The sequence below is a fragment of the Clarias gariepinus genome, chromosome 23 (assembly GCF_024256425.1).
Source record: "Clarias gariepinus isolate MV-2021 ecotype Netherlands chromosome 23, CGAR_prim_01v2, whole genome shotgun sequence".
NCBI lineage: Eukaryota > Metazoa > Chordata > Actinopteri > Siluriformes > Clariidae > Clarias > Clarias gariepinus.
The window spans coordinates 16,262,174-16,285,250 of NC_071122.1; the positions used below are offsets into that span (position 1 = coordinate 16,262,174).

A 23,077-nucleotide genomic window follows, 5' to 3' on the forward strand; every position below is an offset into this window, starting at 1 on the left:
CACTCAAGTGTACATACAATTCAAAAAGGGAAACTCAAAATTCAGTATCTCAGAAAATTAGAATATCGTGAAAACGTTCAATAATTGTGAATTGTGTGTCACTCTAATCAGCTAAGTACCCAAAACACCTGCAAAGGTTTCCTGAGCATTTCAGTAGTCTCTCAGTCTGGATTAGTAGACTAGCTTTTCAAAGATTGCTATATGCAAGCACATTAATGGAAAGTTGAATGGAAGGAAAAAATGTGGTAGAAAAGGGTTCACAAGCAACAGCGCAGCTTTGAGAGGATTGTGAAATGAAGCCCATAAAAGAGTTTGGTGGAGATTCACAAGGAGTGGACTGCAGCTGGAGTCAGTGCTTCAAGAGCCACCACGCATAGACATTTTCAGAACATGGGCTACAACTGTCACATTCCTTGTGGTCTCTGGTTAAAAAGAATTGCTTGACACGTCAGAGGCATCTAACCAGGGCTCAGGACAAAAAGAAAGGGACTGTTGCACAGTGGACCAAAGTCCTCTTTTCAGCTGAAAGTAAATTTTATATTTCATTTTGCAATCAGGGTCCCAGTGTCTGTAGGAAAAGAGAAGAGGCACAGAATCAACGTTGCTTGAGGTTCAGTGTTTGCATAGTCATTGGTGGTTTGGGAGACATGTCATTTGCTGGTGGTAGTCCACTGTGTTTTCTCAGGTCCAATGTCAGTGCAGCTGTCTACCAAGAAGTTTTGATAAAGCAGTAAAGGGTTCTTAACCCAGTTCCACTAATTTCAAATCCCATTAGTGGTTTTCTTTGTTTATTGCAGCCCAGTAATTTGACCATTCTGAAATAGCAACCTTTTGTTTATTTTTGTTGGGCAGTGTGCATAACAGGAACTCTGTTGTGGTCAGAAAAACGTTAGAGATCAAGTGTGGGCAAGATGTACTGTGGTTGAATGAACGTTAGGGGACAGGTGCATTCAAGATGTGTAGACTAAACAAAAAGAAACCATAACGAGCTGGAGGTGTTTTGAGGAACCCTTAGCTAAATTAACAGAGACAAGATAAGAATAAGAATAAAATATTATAATATTTTTTATCAAGACACCCAAGGATGAACACTCATCTTAAATAAAAACAAATAAGGATAATGGAACTACCTTAAATTGAGCCACATAAATAAAGCAAGTTAAATCAAAAGGTATATTGTCCTAACAATGAGATGCAGTAGATATTAAAAATACACTTCCCAGCCAAAAAAAAGTCACTACCCAGATTTAACTAAGCCAGTTGTTAAGAGTCCTTCATTGGAAAATTACAACAGTGATTAATATGTTTTAGCATATTAATGTAAAAAAAAAAAAAAGTGGTTGAGGGAGCATAAAACATAATTTTCATACATTTATTTGCCACCGCAGAGTCAAGACTGTGATCTTATTAAGAATCATCTTAAGGATGTGCTGGACTTTTCACAGCGGTCTGACTCTCCTATCATTTAATAAAATTATAGGATTGTCATATTTTCTGTGTCATTACTAAAACGTAATTAAAATTCCTCTAATGTAATACAAATGGATAAATATATGTAACACTTTCACTTCCTTCTGTGCCTGCAGCATTACTTCAGCTGTGGATGGAACTTAAACAACATGCCAGTGTTGGATGCATCAGTGCTGACTCACATCACAGCTGACATATGTGGGATGAAGCTGCCCTGGCTCTATGTGGGCATGTGCTTCTCCTCTTTCTGTTGGCATATTGAGGATCACTGGAGCTATTCTGTAAACTATTTGCATTGGTATGACTTTTTTTTTTACACTCCAAAGGCAATAATGAGGTTTTGGGTAATAGGGTTAATGAAGCTGTGGGCTTAATTTATCTACTATCTTGTTCACAGGGAATAATACAATTACTTAGTAAAGCAGAGGACATTAGTATATTTTCAGTGATTTGTCTTCTGTTATTCATGGTATTCACCTGGTGATTTACATGTAAATCAGGTGTTGAGCGGGCATACTGTGCTGGACTCATGTACCCTCCTAATTTTGCTGTTAGAACTGCCATAATTTCCTCTGAAACTTTGGGTTTAATTTATCAATGTTTGCCTCTGTGTGGTAGGGGAGAGCCAAAGACATGGTATGGTGCTCCTGGTTTTGCAGCAGAGCAGTTGGAAGACGTGATGAAAAAACTTACCCCTGAGCTCTTTGAGTCCCAGCCAGATTTGCTCCATCAGTTGGTCACAATCATGAACCCCAATGTTCTAATGGAGCATGGAGTCCCTGTAAGTACACAAATGAAATTTACAAGCATGTTAAAATAGTAATGTAAGGAGAATTTAAATGTGCCCTCTTGACATACATGTACATGCACACCCACATACAAATGCATAACATAGGTCTCTTTACTGTAATTATTGGGATTATTTCTTCGTAGCATTATTTAATCGCTCCCAAATTTTTTTGACAGGTTGCATCTTTTCTCTGTGTGAGGTGCGTGTGTGTGTGGGGGGGGGGGGGTATTTTTAAATTTCATTTATTTTTATTTTTTATAAAGGACTTGATTAAAGACCCAGTAGTTTTTAACCACAATACCCATAGCATTGCTTTGGACAGATCAACCTCCAGCTTGCACACGCCTCAACAAAACTTGTACTGTATCAAAATTTGGTTTGACCTAAAACAAAATAAACACCTTTCCTCACATAATTTTGGGTCTAATTTGAAAATGTGAAAAAAAATTGCTTAAAAATCTCTACTACACTGGAATGTGTAGAAAACAGCATGTCGATCACAAATAATTTACAAATTATTTTCAAAAATCACCCCAAATTTGCTTAAATTACCCATTCTAATTTATAAGAGACTATAGTGGACACAGACTGATTTTCCCCAAAACTGGCACAATTCTCCCTCTTACCTAAGCATTTTTACAAAGACACCCACAATACCTATGTTTTCCCCAAATTCCCTTTTTCTAAAGAGTTTTTCTCATAATTTTATTTTATTTTTTTAAATAATTGATTATAATTAAAAACTGCCCTGGAACATGCCCCATTGTAAAATGTATGGGTGTCTAGATTGTGGCAAAAAGAAATCTCCTTTTATATTCTACCATTTTTTACTCAATTTTGAACTGACACAAAACTTGTATCAAACTGTAGAGATGAGTCTCCTGACTGCTCTAAAAATTTAAGAAGATTGTTCAAACCCTTATCAAGAGCTGTTGAGGACCTGACACCAAACTAAAAATTCTATTGAAATGAATATTAAAAATTTAATAGCTTTCTCCCAAAACAAAATGTTTGTAGTAAACACACCAAACTTTAAAATAAGAAAGTATAAAACCTCCTGCAAATGATTGCTAAGTTCTAAACTAACTATCAATAATCTCACATGGACACAGACAGCCAAAACACAAAAATTCAAAGGCATTAAACGCAGGGGTTGATTTTGCATGCCCCTTAAGAAATTGGTACATTCAGTCAGATAAAGTGTGAAAGTGTAAACAGCCTGTTTTTTTCGCACATGGACTGTTTGGGGAAAGAAACTACTGCACAGTATGGCACATCTGCTACCGGTGCTGCAGAACATTTTCCCAGATCGCAGTGAGCAGTCCATGGGAGGAGAAAGAAGAGTCAGTCACAGTATTTGTGCTTTGTATATTTCAATTCCTGCTGCCATGTGTTAAATAAGCAGAGGAAGAGCTTATAATGAATATACAGTAAAGTTTAAATATTACAGTAACTATAATATTACCGTAATATTAGGTAATTATCATAATGTCAAACAACAGAAAATATAACAGTGAAGTGCAAAAACAAACAAACAAAAAAAAATACTAGCTTTATAGGGGCTTTTGTTCCATTACTAAATACTGACCATTTTTTCTGGGGGCTTTGGGACCGATACAATGTTTATTTATTTATTTATTTAGCACACATCGCACTATAGGTGGAGATGCTTCTTGAGAAAAAAGCTTTTCCTTCCTTTTCAGTATTTTAAACAGTGAAACTCATTTACACTACCATTCAAAAGTTTCTCTAATTGCAAGGTGTTTCCTGATTTATTATTATTTTTTTTTTCTGTAAAAAAAACAATGCTAAAGGCATAAAAATCTCTCTTAAACGGTTCTTATGGATATGTGTTCTTATTGATGTGTGTACTACTTGTGCTCTGTAACTAAAATCAAAATCACTAAAATTTCTCCTCGAGCAAGTCAGTAACCCAGATGGTAGATTGATTATTACTGGCTGGGTATATAGTCGGCAAAACACAATGGCTAATATCTTTACACCAAATTCAATTAAATATTTCAATTCAATTTTATTCATATAGCGCTTTTAACATTGGTCGTTGTCTCAAAGCAGCTTCACAAAAATGAAAAGAAAATGAGGATTCACCTAATTTTATGTGATGTGTTATTATTTAACCAGTATAGAAGATATTTTGGAATAATAGCTGGAAAGTTTAATTGTGTTATAAATCAAACTTTAGATAAGACTTAACTGTTCATAAGTAATCTTAGATCCTCATGTGGTTAAAAAAAAGAAAAGTGATCTGGGATTCATCGACATTTGGAGGGATTTGCATCCCAGTACAGCAGATTATACCTTTTTTTTTTAGAATCCACATGTCTCCTGCTCAAGAATTGAATATATATTTATATCTAATCTGTGAATATGTTTGGTTTCATCATGTATGATTGGCATAGTAAGGTTTTTAGACCATACTCTAGTTAGCATTATCATAACTTTGGGTATTAGAATTCAAAGGTTTTATTCCTGGAGGTTTAATTCATTGTTATCAGACACATTATTTTGCAAATTAGTTAAAACAATGGATTCAGGATTATTAGGCAGAAAATAAAGACGCTCCTGTACCATCTGTAATTATATGAAATGCCGCTAAAGCCACTATTAGGGGTCACAAAATGTATTACTGTACAACGATTAAAAGAAATCTGCCTCAAACTTAGATGGAACTTGAAGCTGAGATAATACTTTCTGAACAGCAACATAAAGCTGCATTTTTTCAGCCCAGTTACAAGCAAAATTTAGGTTAGTCAACACAAATCCCTTTAAGAAGCTATTATACATTTAGCAATGGGTCAAGTTGCTTGCTTGCTCTCTAACTAAAGAAAGAACCAAGATGGATTTATTAAATGCAGACAGCTCATTGATATTTTATTACAATGGTTTGAATACAAAGTGTTATTTTATGAATTCACCTATCAGTTACTTTTTTTTTTTTTTTTTTTTTTAGGTTTACCGCACAAACCAGTGTGCTGGTGAGTTTGTCATCACCTTCCCGAGAGCATACCACAGCGGGTTCAATCAGGGCTTTAACTTTGCAGAGGCTGTTAACTTCTGCACAGTAGACTGGGTAAAAAAAACGTTTGATAAATATTTATTTCTACTACAAGCAGCACAACTGTGTATTAGTGTATACAGTATAACATAATAATGGTATAATATTTTATGTATCCTAATAGTCATTAAATGTTTTTGTTGCAGCTACCACTTGGGAGACAGTGTGTAGAGCATTATCGCTCATTAAACAGATACTGTGTTTTCTCCCATGATGAGATGGTCTGTAATATTGCAGCCAAGGCAGACAACCTGGAGCTGGAGCTGGCCTCGGCTATACAGAGAGACCTGAGAATTATGATTCAGGAGGAGAAAGAGCTGCGAGAAAAAGCTTACAAGCTGGTAAGACATGGCAGGTTTTTAGTGATTGGTTTATTTTTATAATCAGATTTTTTATATGGACCTTCGCTTTGATATTCTTAAATGATAACATTAACTTTTGGCCATCTGAGGAACTGTTTGTTTAACAAATATCCAATTTCTGATATTATACTGTATGCAGTTATTCCTTCAATTCCTAACTGATAATACTGCTGGTACATTCCTTTCCTTAGGGTGTGTGGCACTCTCGCCAGGTGGACTATGAAGAGCAGCCAGATGAGGAGAGGCAGTGCTCTAAATGCAGGACCACCTGTTATCTATCTGCCATCTCTTGTCCCTGTAGTCCTGGCCAGTTGGTGTGTCTACATCACATCCAGGACCTCTGTTCCTGTAGCCCTAATCGTTATACACTAAAGTGAGTCACTATAAGTTTGTCATACTATGATGTGTTGTGATTTTAATATCATAATTTTATTAGCTAAAAGGTATTTTCTTGTTTTGTTAAGAATTGTGCCAAATTGCAAATTTATATTTTTAAACTCTTTCTTTTCATGGTCTTTTCATGCAGTTATAAGTATACCTTGGGCATGTTGAACCAAATGTTCAAGACTTTGGCAGCACATGCTGAGTCATACAGTGATTGGTCTTCTAAAGTTAACATAATTTTAAAGGCTGACCAAGACGATAAAAGGGGTAAAAGTCATTTTACTGCATGAATATATTACTAGAAAGACATTTTTAAAAAAAAAAATAACTTTTACATTTCACAAAATCTCTCGTCTTTGTCTTATGATTTGTTATCTCACCAGACTTGGAGGACCTTCGTGCACTGATTTTGGAGGCTGAGAAGATGATGTATCCTCAAATGGAACTGCTACTCCATCTAAGACAGGTTGTCCAGGATGCAGAAAAGAGTACTTTAATGGCCCAGCAGTTACTTAATGGAAAGAGACAGACCAGGTAGGTTCTCTGTACACTTCTATCTTCCAATCTTAATATACTGTTTTACAAAATACCTATAGATCACTGTTTCTTGCTAATCGCATAGTTATGCATTGATCAGACTTGTAGGAGTGCCCTTGCTGGCCCTGTCCACCACTGAAACAGCCTACAATATTTACCTAACAAAAAAGCAGGCAAAAGGCAAAAAAAAAAAAAAAAAAAGAGCAATACTACGTATTTTTGTTAAATAAATAGGGGCATAGTGAAGAAAAGGTAATGTTGCTGCTGAGGTTATATTTGCCTAATACTAAAATCCACAATGATCAGATGATTATTATGTTTTTACATGAAAACATTAAAAGTGGGGTATTGACTTTTAAACAAGACTGTTTGTGTATGTACAACTTTGCCCGTTCAACCTGGTTGAGCTTAAACAATTCTTTAAAAAACTCAAGGTTTTTTTCTTTTACTTTTAAAGATTATAAATTGCAGCTCATTATAATCAATGATCCAGTATTTTTAAATATTAAAATATTTTATAAAATGATTTACAAAACCGAAATTTTAAAAAGCTATGTTAATCTACATATTCAATACTAGTTTACCCAACAATACTGGCTACCTGGTGTTTCTTATCCTTCCCTTGACACTGTCTCTTTTATAGAGATTCTTGGTGGTTATAGATTCTCTATAGAGGTCAGCTCAGATGAGTTGGCTGGCCAGTCACACTCAGTAATATTATAGTCAGCAAATAGCCTAGTTGTAGTTCTGAAACTGTAGGCAATTGTAAAATCCTGCTTCAAAAGCAAATTTGCATCCCCGTAAGCCTTAGTTTCCAAATTAAATGCAAGTTTACTTTCATCTGAAGAAAAAAACCTTTTTGTTTTGGAGGCCGTGTCAACTCCTCAAGCTTAGTTTGTGTTGTAGGGTACATCCTGCTAAGAGAAGACACTGCCGTTAGGGAATACTCTTTCGGTGAAGAAGTGTACATGGTCAGCAACAATTTTTAGAAAGGTGGTAGATGTCAAAGTAACATCCACATTAATGGCAGAAACCAAAGTTTCCCTGCAGAACATGGCCCAAAGCATCACACTGCCTCTACCAGCTTGACTTCCCATAGTGCATCCTAGTGCCATCTCTTCCCCAGATAATGCAAACACACACACATGCGCACAGCCAAGCCAGACTAGGCCACATTTTCCATTGCTCTGTGATCTATTTCTGATACTCACATGCCCATTGTAGGCACTTTGGGCGAAGGACAGGAGTCATCATGGGGACCCTGAACAGTGTGTGGCTTTGCAGTCTCGTAGGCGGCAAACTGTTACCTTTCTATTATATGTCACATGTTGTAGTTCTTCCTGTACACAAAAACGGATGATTTTACTAATTCATTCTAGGTTATCTGACTGAAATTGTAGTAATTAGAATTAGTTGGTTTAGTTAATAGATGAAAAAAATGTGGCATTTTTACAGGCTTGTCTAAATTATCATTGCTCAGTTTTGTTACATTTGAACTTTATGTAGGTATCGATCAGGTGGTGGGAAATCTCAGAAACATCTCTCTGTAGAAGAGTTGAGGTTATTTGTCCAGCAGCTAAATGACCTTCCCTGTACCATTAGACAGGCTCCTTTTCTTAAGGTACTGATGTTTTCCAATTTTTAACTCCAAAATTCAATACTGGAATTGAAATAAGAAGAATTTTAAAAATTACCAGAAGGAATTTTTACAATATTATGTGATCTCATTTACTTTCTTTTACTTTTTGCAGGCTCTGCTTACTCGTGTCAGGCAGTTCCAGAAACAGAGCTCAGATCTCCTGGCCATAGAGATGCCCAGCTCCTCAGCCCTGCAAGCTGTGCTGGATGAGGGTTCTGGTCTGGAGTTAGAGTTGCCAGAGATTGATGTGCTCAGGCAGCGGTTCGAGCAGGCACGCTGGGTTGAAACGGTACAACAGGCTAGCAAGGATCCCACCAGCCTCAGTCTGGAATGCATGAGGAAACTGATTGACCAAGGAGTGGGTCTGGAGCCTCATTCTTGTGTGGAGAAGACCATGGCCCATCTGCAAGAGCTGCTTACTGTGTGTGAGCACTGTGAGGAGAAGGCACACAGCATGTTAATGGCCAGGTTAGGTTCTATGTATGCATAAAAGCCAGTATAACCAGCATTTTGTGTTATTGTAAAAAGTGGAAACTCTTACACTGATACACAAATGACCATATTTTAGCCAAAACGCAAACTTTTTTTCCAGTGACAATACTATGATAGAGTTAAATGATAACATTTGGGACTTTTTTTAAAAGATTTGTTTATTCATTAACTACTAAAGTAATTTATTAGTTCAGTAAGTTGGTTTTATTTCTAGATTCCTTTTTATTTCTCCTTTTCTATTCTACCAGTCAAATGTTTAAAAGTTCTTATTTAAACACATTCTTATTTCATGGTCTTTTCCTAATTTTTAATCTACATTGTAAAACAATGCTGATGGCACTTAAAATATGCATTAGTCTTGTTTTGACAGTTATTAAGATACTACTTATGCACTGTAAAACTTTAATAACGGCTGTAATCTGAGGTGCTGTTAATTAACGAGTTTTAAGGCTGATAACTTTAAATTAACTTTACAGCAGAGGTAAATTTTGGTCTTGCATTTCTGGGCTGGCCTTCATGGGAGCCAGCTGCATCATAGTGGTTATTGGTTATTGCAAATGCACTTGACAATACTGTTCTTACAAGAACCAATTCAGTAGAGCTGACCATGTTTTAAATAAAACAACTGACTATTGTTGTTGTTACTTAATTACCTAATTCTATATTTTTTTTGGAAATCTCCTGTATTGTTTTATAATGCAGAAAAGTAAATCTAAACTTTTGACTAGTGTGTACAAACCAGTTTTACTGTCCATGCCAGTGCTTTCAGAGCTGTTTCTTAAGTGCATCATCCTTATTTCCAGTAATTAAACAATGTCTAGTCAAGCAGGGAGGAGTAGGTCACAATCATTTGGAGCTTAAACAAATTTGCAAATTTTTTTCTCTTAAGTTATGGGTATGGCGAAGAAGGACGTGAGAAGTGAGTTGGATCTTGGTGCAGACTGGGAGGCCGATGAGGTGTGTTGAGTGCGGCAGTGGCATTGCATTAGGTAGCAACTGGTTCTCAGCACACCGGTGTATTGAAGGGAGCCACTGGGTGGTCTCTGTCTGCAATTGCAGAGAGAACACAAGCTGAGCATGAAGCACACTACTCTTAAATTTGGTGAAGGCCCTGCCCACAAGCATTTGTTGCTGCTGAACTTTTGCATAGGCAGCAGAAGGTGGCCGATGGCTGTAATCCCCCATCAGAGTGCCCCCTTATGTCCAAGCTCACAGCAGTGTCATAGCGTACCAGGTGACTGAGCCCTGCTTTGTAGAGAACAGGTCTGTTAGTTGACTCAGGTCCTGATGTTAGACAGGAGTAAAGTCTTTTTTCTGCTGGACAAACTTGCATCCCTGTGGATCTGGAGAGATTGTAACAAGTGCTGAGACAGCAGGAATTTATTCAGTCCACTTTTTAAAGCAGTTAATAAAGTTTGCCAGGGTGTTAGGCAGGTGGTAGTGCCTATAGGATCAGTGAATGATTTGCAATTAATCCTGGAAAAAATCTGGAGGACACCAGGTTGTAATTTACACGGCTCTACTTAATGGTTATATGCTTTGTTGTTCTGACTTTGCTTATTCCCAGACAACAAGGAGACAGGATCAATGTCAGCCTACATTGCCTGCATGTACTCCATGAGAGACAGAAAAAATAAGGGCTACTTCTCCCAGGTCTCTTTTACCACATTGAGCAGTCCTTTAGATTCTTCAGAACAAATGGCATGAACCCAGTGGAGGCTTCTTGGAGTCTTACGGACTGTAAACAGTATATAAGGCAGGGGCAGATCCCAATTTTACACTTCCTTATTGACTACGTGCTTCAACATCTACAGTGCCTTGCAAAAGTATTCATTCCCTCTTAACTTTTTCCACATGTCATGTTACAACCACAAACGTCAATGTATTTTAATGAGATATTATGTGATGGACCAACACAAAGTGGCACATATTTGTGAGGTGGAATGAAAATGATTAATGGTTTTTAAAATTTTCTATAAAAATCTGAAAAGTGTGTTGTGCATTTGTGTTCAGCCCCCTTCACTCTGATACCCCTAACTAACCTCAAAGGGGAACCAATTGCCTTAAGAAGTCACCTAATTAGTGTGTAATCTCAGTATAAAAACAGCTGTTCTATGAAGCCCTCAGAATTCGGTTAGAGAACATTAGTGAACAACAAAAACTGCATGGGCCCAAGGAACACACCAGACAGGTCAGGGATAAATTTGTGGAGAAATTTAAAGCAGGGTTAGGTTATTAAAAAATCCCAAGCTTTGAAAATCTCAACGAGCACTGTTTAATCAATTTAAAAATGGAAAGAGTATGGCACAAATGCAAAGGCATGGTGGCCCATCTAAACTGACAGGCTGGGCAGGGAGAGCATTAATCATAGAAGCAGCCAAGAAGCCCATGGTAACTCTGGGGAGCTGCAGAAATGTACAGCTCAGGTGGGAAATTTACAGTAATAGGTGTCACAGGACTATTATCTGGCCTTTATGAAAGAGTGGCAAGAAAAGCCATAAAAAGTCATAAAAATTGTTGAAAGAGAGCCATAAAAAGTCTCATTTGCAGTTTGTGACAAGACATAACATGGGGACACAACATTTACTACTATTTACTATTCAGCATTTGGCAGACGCCCTTATTAAGAGCGAATTAGATTTATTTCATTATTTCATTCCCTCACTTAGCAGTTGAGGGATAAGGGGCTTTGCTCAAGGGGCCAACAGGGACAACTTGGTGGTGGTCTGATTTGAACCTGGGACCTTCTAGACCATAGTGCCACCACATTAACCACTGAGCTACCCCTGACCACCACAGCTAACATATGAAGGAGGGACTTCAGCAAGGACAGGGAATCTGGTCAGGGATGATAGGAAGATGGATGGAGCGACATACAGGGCAGTCTTCAAAAAGGAAAAAACATGTTAAAGTCTGCAAAAGACTGGGGCAAAGGTTCACCTTACAGCAGGACAGCAACCCTTAACATACAGCCAGAGCTACAATGTAATGGTTTAGAGCAAAGCAGATTTGTGTGTTAGAATGGCCCAGTCAAAGTCCAGACCAAAATCCTTTTCAGATATTTATTTTGAACATGTGCCATTTTGTATTTGTCTATCACATACAATCTCAATAAAATACATTTATGCTCTTGGTTGTAATGTGGAAATGTTCAAGGGTTGTAAATACTTTTGCAAGGCACTGTATTTTCAGGTCTCATTAAAGCGTTAAACCAGGCCAGCAGTCTGTGGATGGTACACTGACATTTTGATCCGCTCCATCTGCAATATCTTAACTAATCTGCCATTAGTTTAGATTTAATAGGAGTGCCTTGCTCCATTACAGCTCCTTGAGCAGACGTAGGACTACCGAGAGATCATACTCTTTTTCTCGTATTTGAGCGCGGTAGTACAACAGTACTTAGGAGTTTTTTTTGCTAAGAAGCAAAAGGCAGATTTTTGACTTCCACTAGGCCGATCTTTCTCCAGCTATATTTTAAGCAGACATTCTATCGCTGCTCATGTCCAAAGTTGCCTGCTGAGGCAGTAAAGAAATTAGGTCGGAGGGAGAGTGCGGCTCGCCTTTTGCTTTGGCATTTGTGCTGTCTTCTGCAGAGGCCCAGGGCACACCTTCCATGACCGTTATGGTTGGCAACATCACATGTCAGAAGGGATAACTGATGGGCAAGCCAAATAAAATATACTTCCCACTGTATATGTAGGAGAGCAGAAACTGATGTTCTTCCAAGGATGACCCTTTCTAGTTTAAGCGACCCTTCCTGGAGGATACAACCACATGCCTAGAGGCTAATGTTGGAAAGGGCCGGAGCTTCTTTGGCTCAGTTGGCATGGATTCATTCTGGGGCATTTCCCTCTTGGCTTGTCCTTTACCACTCGGGTTTTTATGGTTGTTGTGTTGGTGGCAGTGATTGTCTTTCAAGGTTGAGGGTGAGTGTAATGATGGCAAAGTCCCGGGCTTCTATAATCTCTTTGGTGGAGGGTGGGGGCTGCATACCGACTGCTTTTCTTTTTCCAGCATGGAAGGAATAAATAAAAATACATGCTCTGCTACTTCCCAGACGGTGAGGCCGTCTGGCTGCAGCAGGAAGCCAGTGAAATGCCACAGGTCGTCTTAACTGGTTTCTTCGAGGGATGCTCAATTTATACAGACAGCCATGGGACAGGGTGGCTGCAGGTCAACTTGCAGTGGGCCAATATCTTGTTTCAGAGTTGATCATAGTTTTAAGCCTTGTTCATTAACAGTGCGTAGTAGATCCTTTACAGTTTTCAATCAGCAAGTTGGTGAGATTAGCACTCCACTCTTTGTTTTCTACTATTTATAAGTCTGCTTGTTTTTAAGTTACTTAGGTTTAAACACATTAATTAATCAAAGTAGATAAACCTTTTCTGGCTATGCTTCATAGCTGTGCCTCTGGAGTTCTTTAGGTCAAATTTTAGAACAATAATTGTATAGCCACCCTGCACATATAAAGAAATACAGAAGTTTGTGAAAATAACAAATATGTATGTTAATTTGTAAAAGAATACTATATTCTGTGCCATATATTTAGCTTTTTTTTCTTAATTTGTTCTAACTAGACCTTGCCAAAATTTAGAGATGCTGGAGGCAATGCTGTTGGAAGTAAATAGTATCCAGGCTTACCTGCCCAACTGTCTCCAATTGCAAGACTCTGTCATTAGGGCTAGAGAGTGGATACAGGAAGCGGAAGCCTTACAGGTTAATGTCATGTTAACTGATGCTACACTAATGTGTTGAAAAGCTTAAAATAATGTTCCTTATCCTTTTATCCAGATCAGTTTATCTGTCATAATGTTTTTTTCAGCATGGAAGGTGTATCCCTGTTCTCTCCTCCTTGAATGATCTAGTGTTAAAAGCTAAAGCCATCCCAGTCATGCTGAAGCCTCTGGCACGACTGGAAAGCCTTGTGTCAGAAGTGCAGGCCTGGAAGAAAAATGCAGCTAAAATGTTTTTGTTGAAGGATTCCTCCCTCACCCTCTTGGAGGTAAACAAAACTTCCTTTCATTCAGTATCCTCGTTTTCTATAGTCTTACATGGGTAACTGTACCTTCAGAACTAACCTATGACCAGAATTTGTTGTCTTAAGAGTAGACTTAAAAAGTCAACTTTAAATTGCACTGTTTGTTTCTTTAAGGTATTGTGCCCCAGATGTGAGACATTGTGTCCGAAATCAAAATCAAAAAGATTGAAAGACATTCCTGCAGCTGTTAAATCAAATGGCGTAAAGCTGAACAGCCTTGGTGATGTGGAGAGAGCTCTCTCTGAAAGCAAAGACACAACGTTAGCAGTGCGTAGTTTTTTTTTTTTTCTCTTTTTTTAACAAAAATATTGTAATATGCTATATGTAGCAACAGTACATACCATTATTGCAATAAAAAAACGGTTATTCACTTATCCTTGTATAATAACCTGTTGTCCAACAGATGGCTACTCTGTGTGAGGTGCGTTTAAAGGAATTGGAGAATCTCAATATCCTAAGAAACACAAATAATTCGAAGTTTCTTCCCACAAATGGCTCTGCTCCTACAGTGTGCCTATGCCATACAGTGCCAGCAGGCCCCATGCTCCAGTGCGACCTCTGCCACGATGCTTACCACAGTGGTTGTGTACCAGGGTACCAGAATACACAGGCAGGGCAACCTTGGTTGTGCCCGCTCTGCAGTCGATCTGAGAAACCTCCTATGGACAAGTTGCTACCCCTTCTTTCCTCTCTCCAGCGTATTCGGGTACGGCTCCCAGAAGGTGACGCATTGCGTTTTATGATTGAGAGGACAGTGCGCTGGCAGCACAGGGTACAACAGTTCTCAGCTTTTACACAGCAGATTGATGGAGAAGTAAGCTTTGGTTGGGTCTTTATGATGCTTTGGTACTTGCTTTCAATGGTTTTTAAACTAAGTATTATTGCATGTTGTACCAAAAGGTGAGACCTTTCTCTGGAAAGGGTTCTTCTCTGGACGGGAGTAATGGGTGCTACTACTTGCAGCATTCATGCATTCCTCTCAGTGGTGCGTAGGTCTTTGTATTCATTTTACCACAGTGGTTAGCAAATGTGAACTTTTCCATCATATTTAAGTGTGTTTTGTGTGTGCTGTATGTTACAGTTCTTAGTCCAGAACTAGAGGAGCTGCTTGTGGAAGGACTCCTTCTACAGGTTACTTTGCCTGAGCTGCAGCATCTCTACCAGGGGTTGCTCAGCAGCGCGTTTCCCCCTCAGCATGCCCTACAGAGCAGTGAGCATGACCACCAGTACCACATTACACAGGACACTAGCCTAACTTACAAAAGTCCACCCCAGAACATGGTCCAGGTTAGCCCCCATGTCTTTTCTTATTTTAAAGAAAAACCTAAGCCATTACAGAGAAATATAATATATGCTGATTGTATATTTTGTAGGATTTCATTTTGGAGGACCCTGAAAAGCTAGAAAAGAACCCCAAGAGACACTTTGAAAAGGAAACCTCTGATGTGGAGGACAGAAACAATGTAAAGAAGGCCAAGAAAAAAAAGTCTAGGACAACCCAGGAGAGGGCACACGAGAAACAAGCCATTTCCACCTCTTGTTTGAGCTCCGATCCACCCTTTTCAGAGGACTTTGAGGAGGACTGGTCTGTCTGTTCGGCAAAGCAATGTCAACAACCAGAGGGAAATGAGGTCAGTTTAAAATGGTTTCTTTCATTTCTTTCAGAAATACTTTCATTTCTTTTATTCTGAGTGTACCATGGTGAATGGTATGTTTTTCTGCTGCTGTTTTTGTTTTTCTGCTGCTGTTTTTGTTTTTCACTGCTTTGAATATTTTAAGTAATTTTTGCCTACCAGATACCAGTTATCATTGCTTGGAACACTGGAATTATATGCACCAATTAGCTGTAAATAATAGTTGGCTTGGTTGAATAACTCTGATTATATTTTTACAGTAGCACCTGTCAGGGAGTGGGTTATATTAGGGATCAGGTAAACAGTCATGTTTAAAGTTGATAGGAAGCAGGAGAAACAATTATATCACATTTGAGTGAATTTGGTGAGGGCAAAATTGTGATGGCTAGTTATGGTGTTCATGGTAACCATGGTTAGTACCTACCAAAAGATGTCCGAGAAGCATAGTTGGTGAATTGGCTGCAGAGTCATGGGTTGAAACCCATGGACATCAACATATGCTGTTTCCTCCCATGAGCTGTTTAGCCAGCCATTTACGGCACCTGAGGTCAGGTAACTTACTCACTCCCTTCTGTATTGTGATGCATCTTTGTAGCATTGGATTCATTCTGAGCAGAAGGTATATCTCTATATCAGAAGTCTAGTGTCCTAGTAGTGTCAAGCAATCAAGAAAATGAGCAGTGATGTTCAACATGTGTGCAGCAGTATGTAGTGGTAAATCAGCCATCTAGTGGTCTTTTGTGGAAATGAAATGTATTGTGCAGTGAAAGGTTCCTCGTCTACCATCTTGAAAATAAGCCAGTAGTAGGGGATGAAACAACAGTGTTTCGGCCAGGCTGATGACAAATATATGTGCCAAGTTTGGTTCAGATCTCTAAAAGCATGGAAGAGCCTATAAGGAACATACATACATAGGCACATTGACTTATATAATAATATAATTTTATGTAGTACATTCTGTGCAAACACAAAATATGACCAAAAGTATACGTACACCTGAATAATACTGACCATGTTTCTCTATTAATGTTATAGTATTAAAATTTTCCTTAACCGGAACTGAAGGGCCTACCCCAAATGTTCCACTATCCTTTTCTATTCATTAAGTCATAGTGTGCTATGGCTGGAGTGAAACAACTCAAGTGACCTGCAATAAGCAGCACCTTTGATATGAACTGGAATGCTAACTGCGCCTTTGGCTTCCTCAGCCAATAATACGGCATGAGATCACTGATGCTCTTATACTGTAGCTGTAAGGATTTGGGCATTTAGCCATGATTTATCTAATGGAAAGCCTTCCCATAAGAGTGGAAATTACTGTAATGGGAAAAGAGGCTCAGGCTGGAATGGCATGCTCAAAATCGCATATGGATATGATGGTCAGTTGTTTCTTCCCTTGGCTTCTCCTATAATGTTGCAATTTCCCATCTATTTTCTTACAGGTAAACTGGGTTCAGTGTGATGGCAACTGTAACCAGTGGTTCCACCAAATTTGTGTGGGTGTGTCTGCTGAGCAGGCTAAGAATGAAGACTACATCTGCATCAACTGCTTACTAAAATAATTACATCAAAAGGACCAAAACAAATGTTCCAAACCTCTATAGTTACCACATTTTGTTCCTGCCCTTCAAAAGTCCTTGTCAGTCCTACATGTCATGTTTGCATTGTAGAACTGAACCACAACCATTATTTTTCAGGGTTTTTCTTCCTGACTAGAGCGACTGGACATTAAGATGATGTACCTCAGGTGTTTCTATTTGATAAATAAAGCAATGTCCGTTTCCTTAAATGTATAATTTTGCAATTTTACCTCCTAACATGCTAATTACTTTGACCACATGGTTTGAGGGCTGTTTTTCACCAAATTAGATAAATCAGGCTAAAAAGAAAGCTATGAATTTATTTTTAAATGAAATCTATTTGGTACACATCTAGTTTTTTTTTTTTTTTTTTTTATTGCAGCAATAACAAAGCTGGTTATTTTTTTTTAATTATTATTGCTTTCTTGAACTTGCGATGGTTGTACAGAATCCTGATTTAGGTTGTCCAAGTGTGATGTAGCAGACAGAAGTGTAAAATATTCTTTGTGACCATTGCTATTTAATTTCTTTGTAACTAAACAATATCAGCTATTGTTGAATAAATTAGTTTGTTCTGGTTGAGTACCTCTTTTCTTCTATTCTTTTAGTATAATTAAAATAATCATGAATTGGAGTTTTACAAGCTGTTAAATATCCAAAGCATGCCATGACAACTCAGAAGAAGATATGGCTGTAGTTATGTTGCTGTTATTTAGGCTCTAAATGCTGAGAAGAGAGTAAAAAGTACACAATTACTTGTTCACAATTCCGTGATGTCTTCATTAAGGGTATTTTAAATGTGTTTGTGGGTTTGAATAGAAGGCTATTAGAATAAGCCTACAAATTTTGCTCAATTTGATCAGCAGTTCTTTTTCATTGAAATTAATGAGTTACAATTACAATTACAGTGGTGTTCAAAATAATAGCAGTGTCTTGGAAAAAAGTGAGAAAAGCTCCATATCCATATAATAACTTTTAATTTAAATCACACAACATGCATTGGGCATGCACGTTCTATTCTGAATCACAACATGAAGAAAAATGTGCTAAATGCACTGTATTATTAGTTTAATGTAAGTATAGAAAAACAAATATTAGTCTGTTGAAAAAATAGCAGTTCAATTAGAGAGGAAAATTATTCTGTGAATAACAGCATACGTTAATTCAAAAGTTGATTAGAGATGGGAAAAAGTACAAAGAAGTGCAAAAAATGAAGGGCTGCTCTGCTAAAATTATACCAAGTTATTTTTAAGCTTTAAACTGGTGACCAAAACCAGAAAGGAATGGAAGAAAATGCAAATCAACCAATTAAATGGATCGAAGAATAACAAAATTGATTTAGAGAACATCTAAAGTTACCTGTGAGTACTGTTACTATTAGAAGAAGGCTATGTGAAGTCAAGCTATCAGCAAGAAGCCCCTGCAAAGTCCCATTGTTTAAAAAAAAAAGACGTGCTGAAGAGGTTACGGTTTGCCAAAGAACACATTGACTGGCCTAAAGAGAAATGGACCAATATTTTGTCGACTGATGAAGGCAAGATTGTCCTTTTTGAATCTAGAGGCTACAGACAGTGAAGCATGGAGGCACAAGCATCATGATATGGGGATGCTTCACGTACTATGGTGTTGGGCCAATTTATCAAATTTTTTGGGATCATGGATCAATTTGGGTACATCATAATACTTAAAGAGGTCATGTTGTCTTATGCCGAAGAGGAAATGCCCTTGAAATGGGTGTTTCAACAAGACAACGACCCCAAATGCACCAGTAAGCAAGCAGCATCTTGGCCAGCCCAATTCCCAGACCTTAATCCAATAGAAAACCTGTGGCCTGACATTAAAAATGCTGTTTCTGAGGCAAAACTAAGAAATGCAGAGGAATTGTGGTGTGTAGTACAATTGTCAAAGATGTGAAACACTTCTCAGAAACCATGGTTATACAACTAAATATTAGCTCAGAGAGGCACAAGAAAGATTAAACTTAAAACATTTTTGTTTAAACGGTAAATTCATCACTTTGTAAAGATGAGTGATGACACTGCTATTTTTTAACAGACTAATATTTGTTTTTCTTCACTTACATTAAATTAATAATACATTCAGCAAATTTTTTCTTCTGGCTTTGAATAGCTTCCCCGACCATGTATGCACTGGAAGGACTGAAAAATGCAGCAATGCTTTGCAGGCAGCCCAAGGAAACGTCAAACTGCTTCTCTAAGATTGTCAATACAAAGTCACTGGTCACAGCTGGTTAGTCACCTTTATTGGAAAATTATGTCTACCTAATTAACAGTTCCACAGTTCCAATCTGAAGATGCACCATGGAAGGAACTGGGGGAAAGATCTTCATACTTAAATCATATAAAGCAAATGAGAGATAGCGAGGTTAGTAACGAGGAAACCCAACTCAAGCCAATAGCCTTTGTGCTAAAGAAGGCACTGGTAGTTCCAATACACACATGAAAAAAGGGAACTATGGCGATAACAGTTTTTATAGCAAATACTACCGTAGTTGGTTTGTGACTTGGTTGAAGGTCCCCAAATTGCATGCGCACAAGATATCCACATGATTCTCACCACTCTCACAGAAGGAGTAGAATATAGCAGAGTTCCATGATATTGAAGGCCGAGGGTTAGGGTGACTGAAAACACAGCGACGATTGATGAATCGAGCTTATAACTGTCATTTCCAATGTATTCCAATATGGAGGACCAAAACTGCCCAAATTGTGCCATATGGTGGTTTAACTACAGAAGAGGTGACCAATACACTGTCTGGCCAAAAAAGAAAGTCACACACCCTAATATTACATTGGACCACTTTTTGCTTTAATTTGTGGCATGTATTTGAAGTTGCATAGTTTAAATAAGCTTATGCAATGTCAACATTCATTTCCATCCAGAGTCGCTTTTATTTCTCTCCAAGATCTTGTATTGATGATGGAAGAGTCTTTGTAAAATCTTCTCCAGTACATCCCAAAGATTCTCAACGGGGTTGAGGTCTAGACTCGACAATCCATGTGTAAAAGGGATGTCTCATGCCCCCCAAACCACTCTCATATTTTTGAACCAGCATTGTCATCTACTGTAGGAATTGCTTGTGCTATTAGGGAAGGAAAAAAAAACATGGTCATTTATTCAGGTACACAGCTGACCTCATTTTTGGGCACATAACATTTTTGACTTGGACCTGACCAATAGAAGCAACCGCTGATCTTAACACTGCCCCCCACAGGCTTGTAGGATGGACATTAGACATAATGGGTACTTCATCTGCCACTCTTTTTATCGTGATGTGGCCATCGTTCTGTCCCCCCCATTTAGCTAATATGTAGTTTTCTTAAGGCTACACAGCTGTTTAGTCCCAATCCCTTGAGTTTGCTTTGCATTGTGCATATGGAAATGCACTTTCCACTATTAAACATTGCTGAGTTCTACTGTTGTTCTTTTACAATTTGAATACAATTTGATCACATTTAAGTAATCTATCTTGATTATACAAAAAAGGTTTTCAGTAAACATTTATTCCTTAAAGATGCTGTTTTTACAACTATCCTTTCAGGTTTTAATAATGCATTGGACTATTGCTATTTGCACTCAGATGATAGATGCTATTTGCATCTAGGTGTCCATAGGGATTGGGCAACGTGATATCATTCTGTCAACTTTGCCATGTTGGATGCTATGTGTTTTGTTCTTCTGTAGCCAGGGCATCTAGCAGTCAGGTGGATGTAGCCCACTTGCCCTGTCTTATTATTATTATGCATATTTTTATTTGTATACATAAATATGGTACGATGTTGTGTGACAAAGTGCAGCAGCAGTTTACATGACTGTAATGGTAAGGAAATATACAACAGCATAACTTTTTACTGCCTTTCTGCAAATTTTAATTTGTTAGTAAAATGTTAACAATGCTGCTACTGCTGTTTATCCATTTATATCTATAATTTATTATAACTATCAATCGATTAAAAAAAGTTGTACTAACAAATTAATGACAATTAATAAATGTTGATTTATGTATTAAGGTCATTCTACAAAAAAGGAATACAAATCTTCTAAAATGTGCTAATTCTTTTTACACCTAAGACTTCTTTAATAGCAATAACTCATGTCCAAACTTCATAAATCCACAAAATGTAAAGTATCATGCATTTTTATTATTTGCGTACAATTAATTATTTTTAATGATATTTTTCTCAATATAACCTGAATATTTAGTTAAAGGCAAAGTACAAGAATGATAAGACTAAAAACTACTTAAATATTTATATATCATAAATAAACATTTAAAAATAAACCTACAGTATGCATTTTCAAAAATTACCCCTTTACCTTAAAAAGGTCAGCAATTCATTGCAAAATAAATCAACTAAAAATATTTTCTACTATCACGCCATATTAAAACATTTAACACCAATGACACAGTAAAACACCAATGATGAGCAGCTAACTTGGAACATTTTACTATTCTTCAAGCACATTCCAAATCATTAAAAAATATTGGGTTTTAATTTGTTAATTTCAATTTTAACTACATATTTTAAGCATACTCAGCAAACATACATACATACATATATAAATAAAATGACATCACATTGAGTGACATCATAGTGTGATGCTTTTTTCCAGTGTGATGCAGTTATTGTCTTAAACATAAAATCCCCATAATTTAAAAATTATGTCATAATGGTATTGGTATGTCCCCTTTAAATGCATATGCTCAATGTGCCCACTGTCATTCTGGTGCGCCCGGGTGGCGATGACACAGGTGTTTGGTCCCAATCATCTTTGCTTGCTGATTCCTTGTTTTGGAAATTGTAGTGTTCCATTTATTTTATAATACTTTGATGTTATTGTGAATCAGCTTTTTACATGAAAAGTATATGGTTCCACTTCCATGCATGATCATGGTGACAACACATAGAATAAAAAAAATTAAATGATAAAATTGAATATTGAACATTAAATTACATTTTTCTTTTCATGATTGAAAGGACATAATACATTTATAAACATATAGCAGTAAGATGACTAGTATGTTAATGTAATTAATAAGTGACAGCACTTTCTAAAATTTTTGTACAGTATAATGCCCACTCTGTGCTCTCTTATAATTTTTTTACCATTACAGTCACATGAAGAGCTTTTGCATTTTGTCAAAGTTTTACCATTAATAAATACAATTAATAAGGAAAGACAAAGCAAATAGGCTACAAACACTTGACTGTTAGCAACGATGAAGTATGGGTTGAGTAACAGTGTACCCCAAATGATAGAATGACATATTTGTTTGTCCATTTGGCATAGCATTTCACACAACCGTATATCCTGCTTTCTTTCAAAATCGTGACAATTTTTTTTGTCACAGTATGGCTGTCAGTGAAATGCTTATTTTAAAATAACACTCCTATAAGCACTTCTATTCAGCCATTGAGGGACGTTAAATTGACTTCGGAATCAGAATCAGAAAGAGCTTTATTGTCAAGTATGTTTGCATGTACAAGGAATTTGTTTTGATGACAGAAGCTTCCAGGGACAACAAGAACACACAAAAAAATTATGATGTATTATTAAATACTGTAAATATCAGTGAGTTCCTGGTGTGTCTTGGGGTGTCCTGGTGTTCAGTGCTCTGTAGTGCCAACCAGACAGCAAAAGTTCATACAGAAGAAGCCTTGGATGTGAGGGGTCCAAAGTGATTTTCTGAGGCTTTTTCTTTACTCTGTGTATATACAGATCTTAAAACATGGGCACGGGAGCACCAATAATAATTTCAGCTGGGAGCTGACCCACAACAGACAGTTATTGAAGACTTTCAATAACAGATTTAATGTTGCAGGTTGAACTTCCTCAGCTGGCGAAGGAAATTTGACCTTTTTAACAATGGTATCAGTATGATTGTCCCATTTTAAAGCCTAAAAGATGGTGGAGCCCAGGAACCAGAATGCAGAAATCTGCTGCTAATCTGCAAAATTATCACCAATGTTTTGATTGGAATATTCACCTCCAGGTTGTTGTGACTGTGCCAGACAGCCCGGTGCTCGCCATCAACATACATCATGCTGTGAT

The 23,077-nt window shown here is 37.4% G+C and overlaps 1 protein-coding gene across 3 annotated transcripts in view; it reads left to right on the forward strand.

Moving 5' to 3' along the window:
• kdm5ba (lysine (K)-specific demethylase 5Ba) overlaps positions 1 to 17,584 on the forward strand; it is a 29,813-nt gene extending 12,229 nt beyond the window's left edge. For all 3 annotated transcript variants that reach the window (XM_053483765.1, XM_053483766.1, XM_053483767.1), the window contains 17 exons: positions 1,587 to 1,768; positions 2,089 to 2,251; positions 5,232 to 5,351; positions 5,483 to 5,677; positions 5,890 to 6,071; positions 6,225 to 6,349; positions 6,466 to 6,616; positions 8,126 to 8,240; positions 8,371 to 8,726; positions 13,328 to 13,466; positions 13,573 to 13,752; positions 13,903 to 14,055; positions 14,192 to 14,602; positions 14,689 to 14,773; positions 14,870 to 15,075; positions 15,162 to 15,419; positions 16,865 to 17,584. In XM_053483765.1, the coding sequence (XP_053339740.1) occupies positions 1,587 to 1,768; positions 2,089 to 2,251; positions 5,232 to 5,351; positions 5,483 to 5,677; positions 5,890 to 6,071; positions 6,225 to 6,349; positions 6,466 to 6,616; positions 8,126 to 8,240; positions 8,371 to 8,726; positions 13,328 to 13,466; positions 13,573 to 13,752; positions 13,903 to 14,055; positions 14,192 to 14,602; positions 14,689 to 14,773; positions 14,870 to 15,075; positions 15,162 to 15,419; positions 16,865 to 16,984 (3,141 nt within the window). In that variant the 3' untranslated portion in view covers positions 16,985 to 17,584. The remainder of the gene's footprint in view (positions 1 to 1,586; positions 1,769 to 2,088; positions 2,252 to 5,231; positions 5,352 to 5,482; positions 5,678 to 5,889; positions 6,072 to 6,224; positions 6,350 to 6,465; positions 6,617 to 8,125; positions 8,241 to 8,370; positions 8,727 to 13,327; positions 13,467 to 13,572; positions 13,753 to 13,902; positions 14,056 to 14,191; positions 14,603 to 14,688; positions 14,774 to 14,869; positions 15,076 to 15,161; positions 15,420 to 16,864) is intronic.
• The last annotated feature ends 5,493 nt before the right edge of the window (positions 17,585 to 23,077 follow it).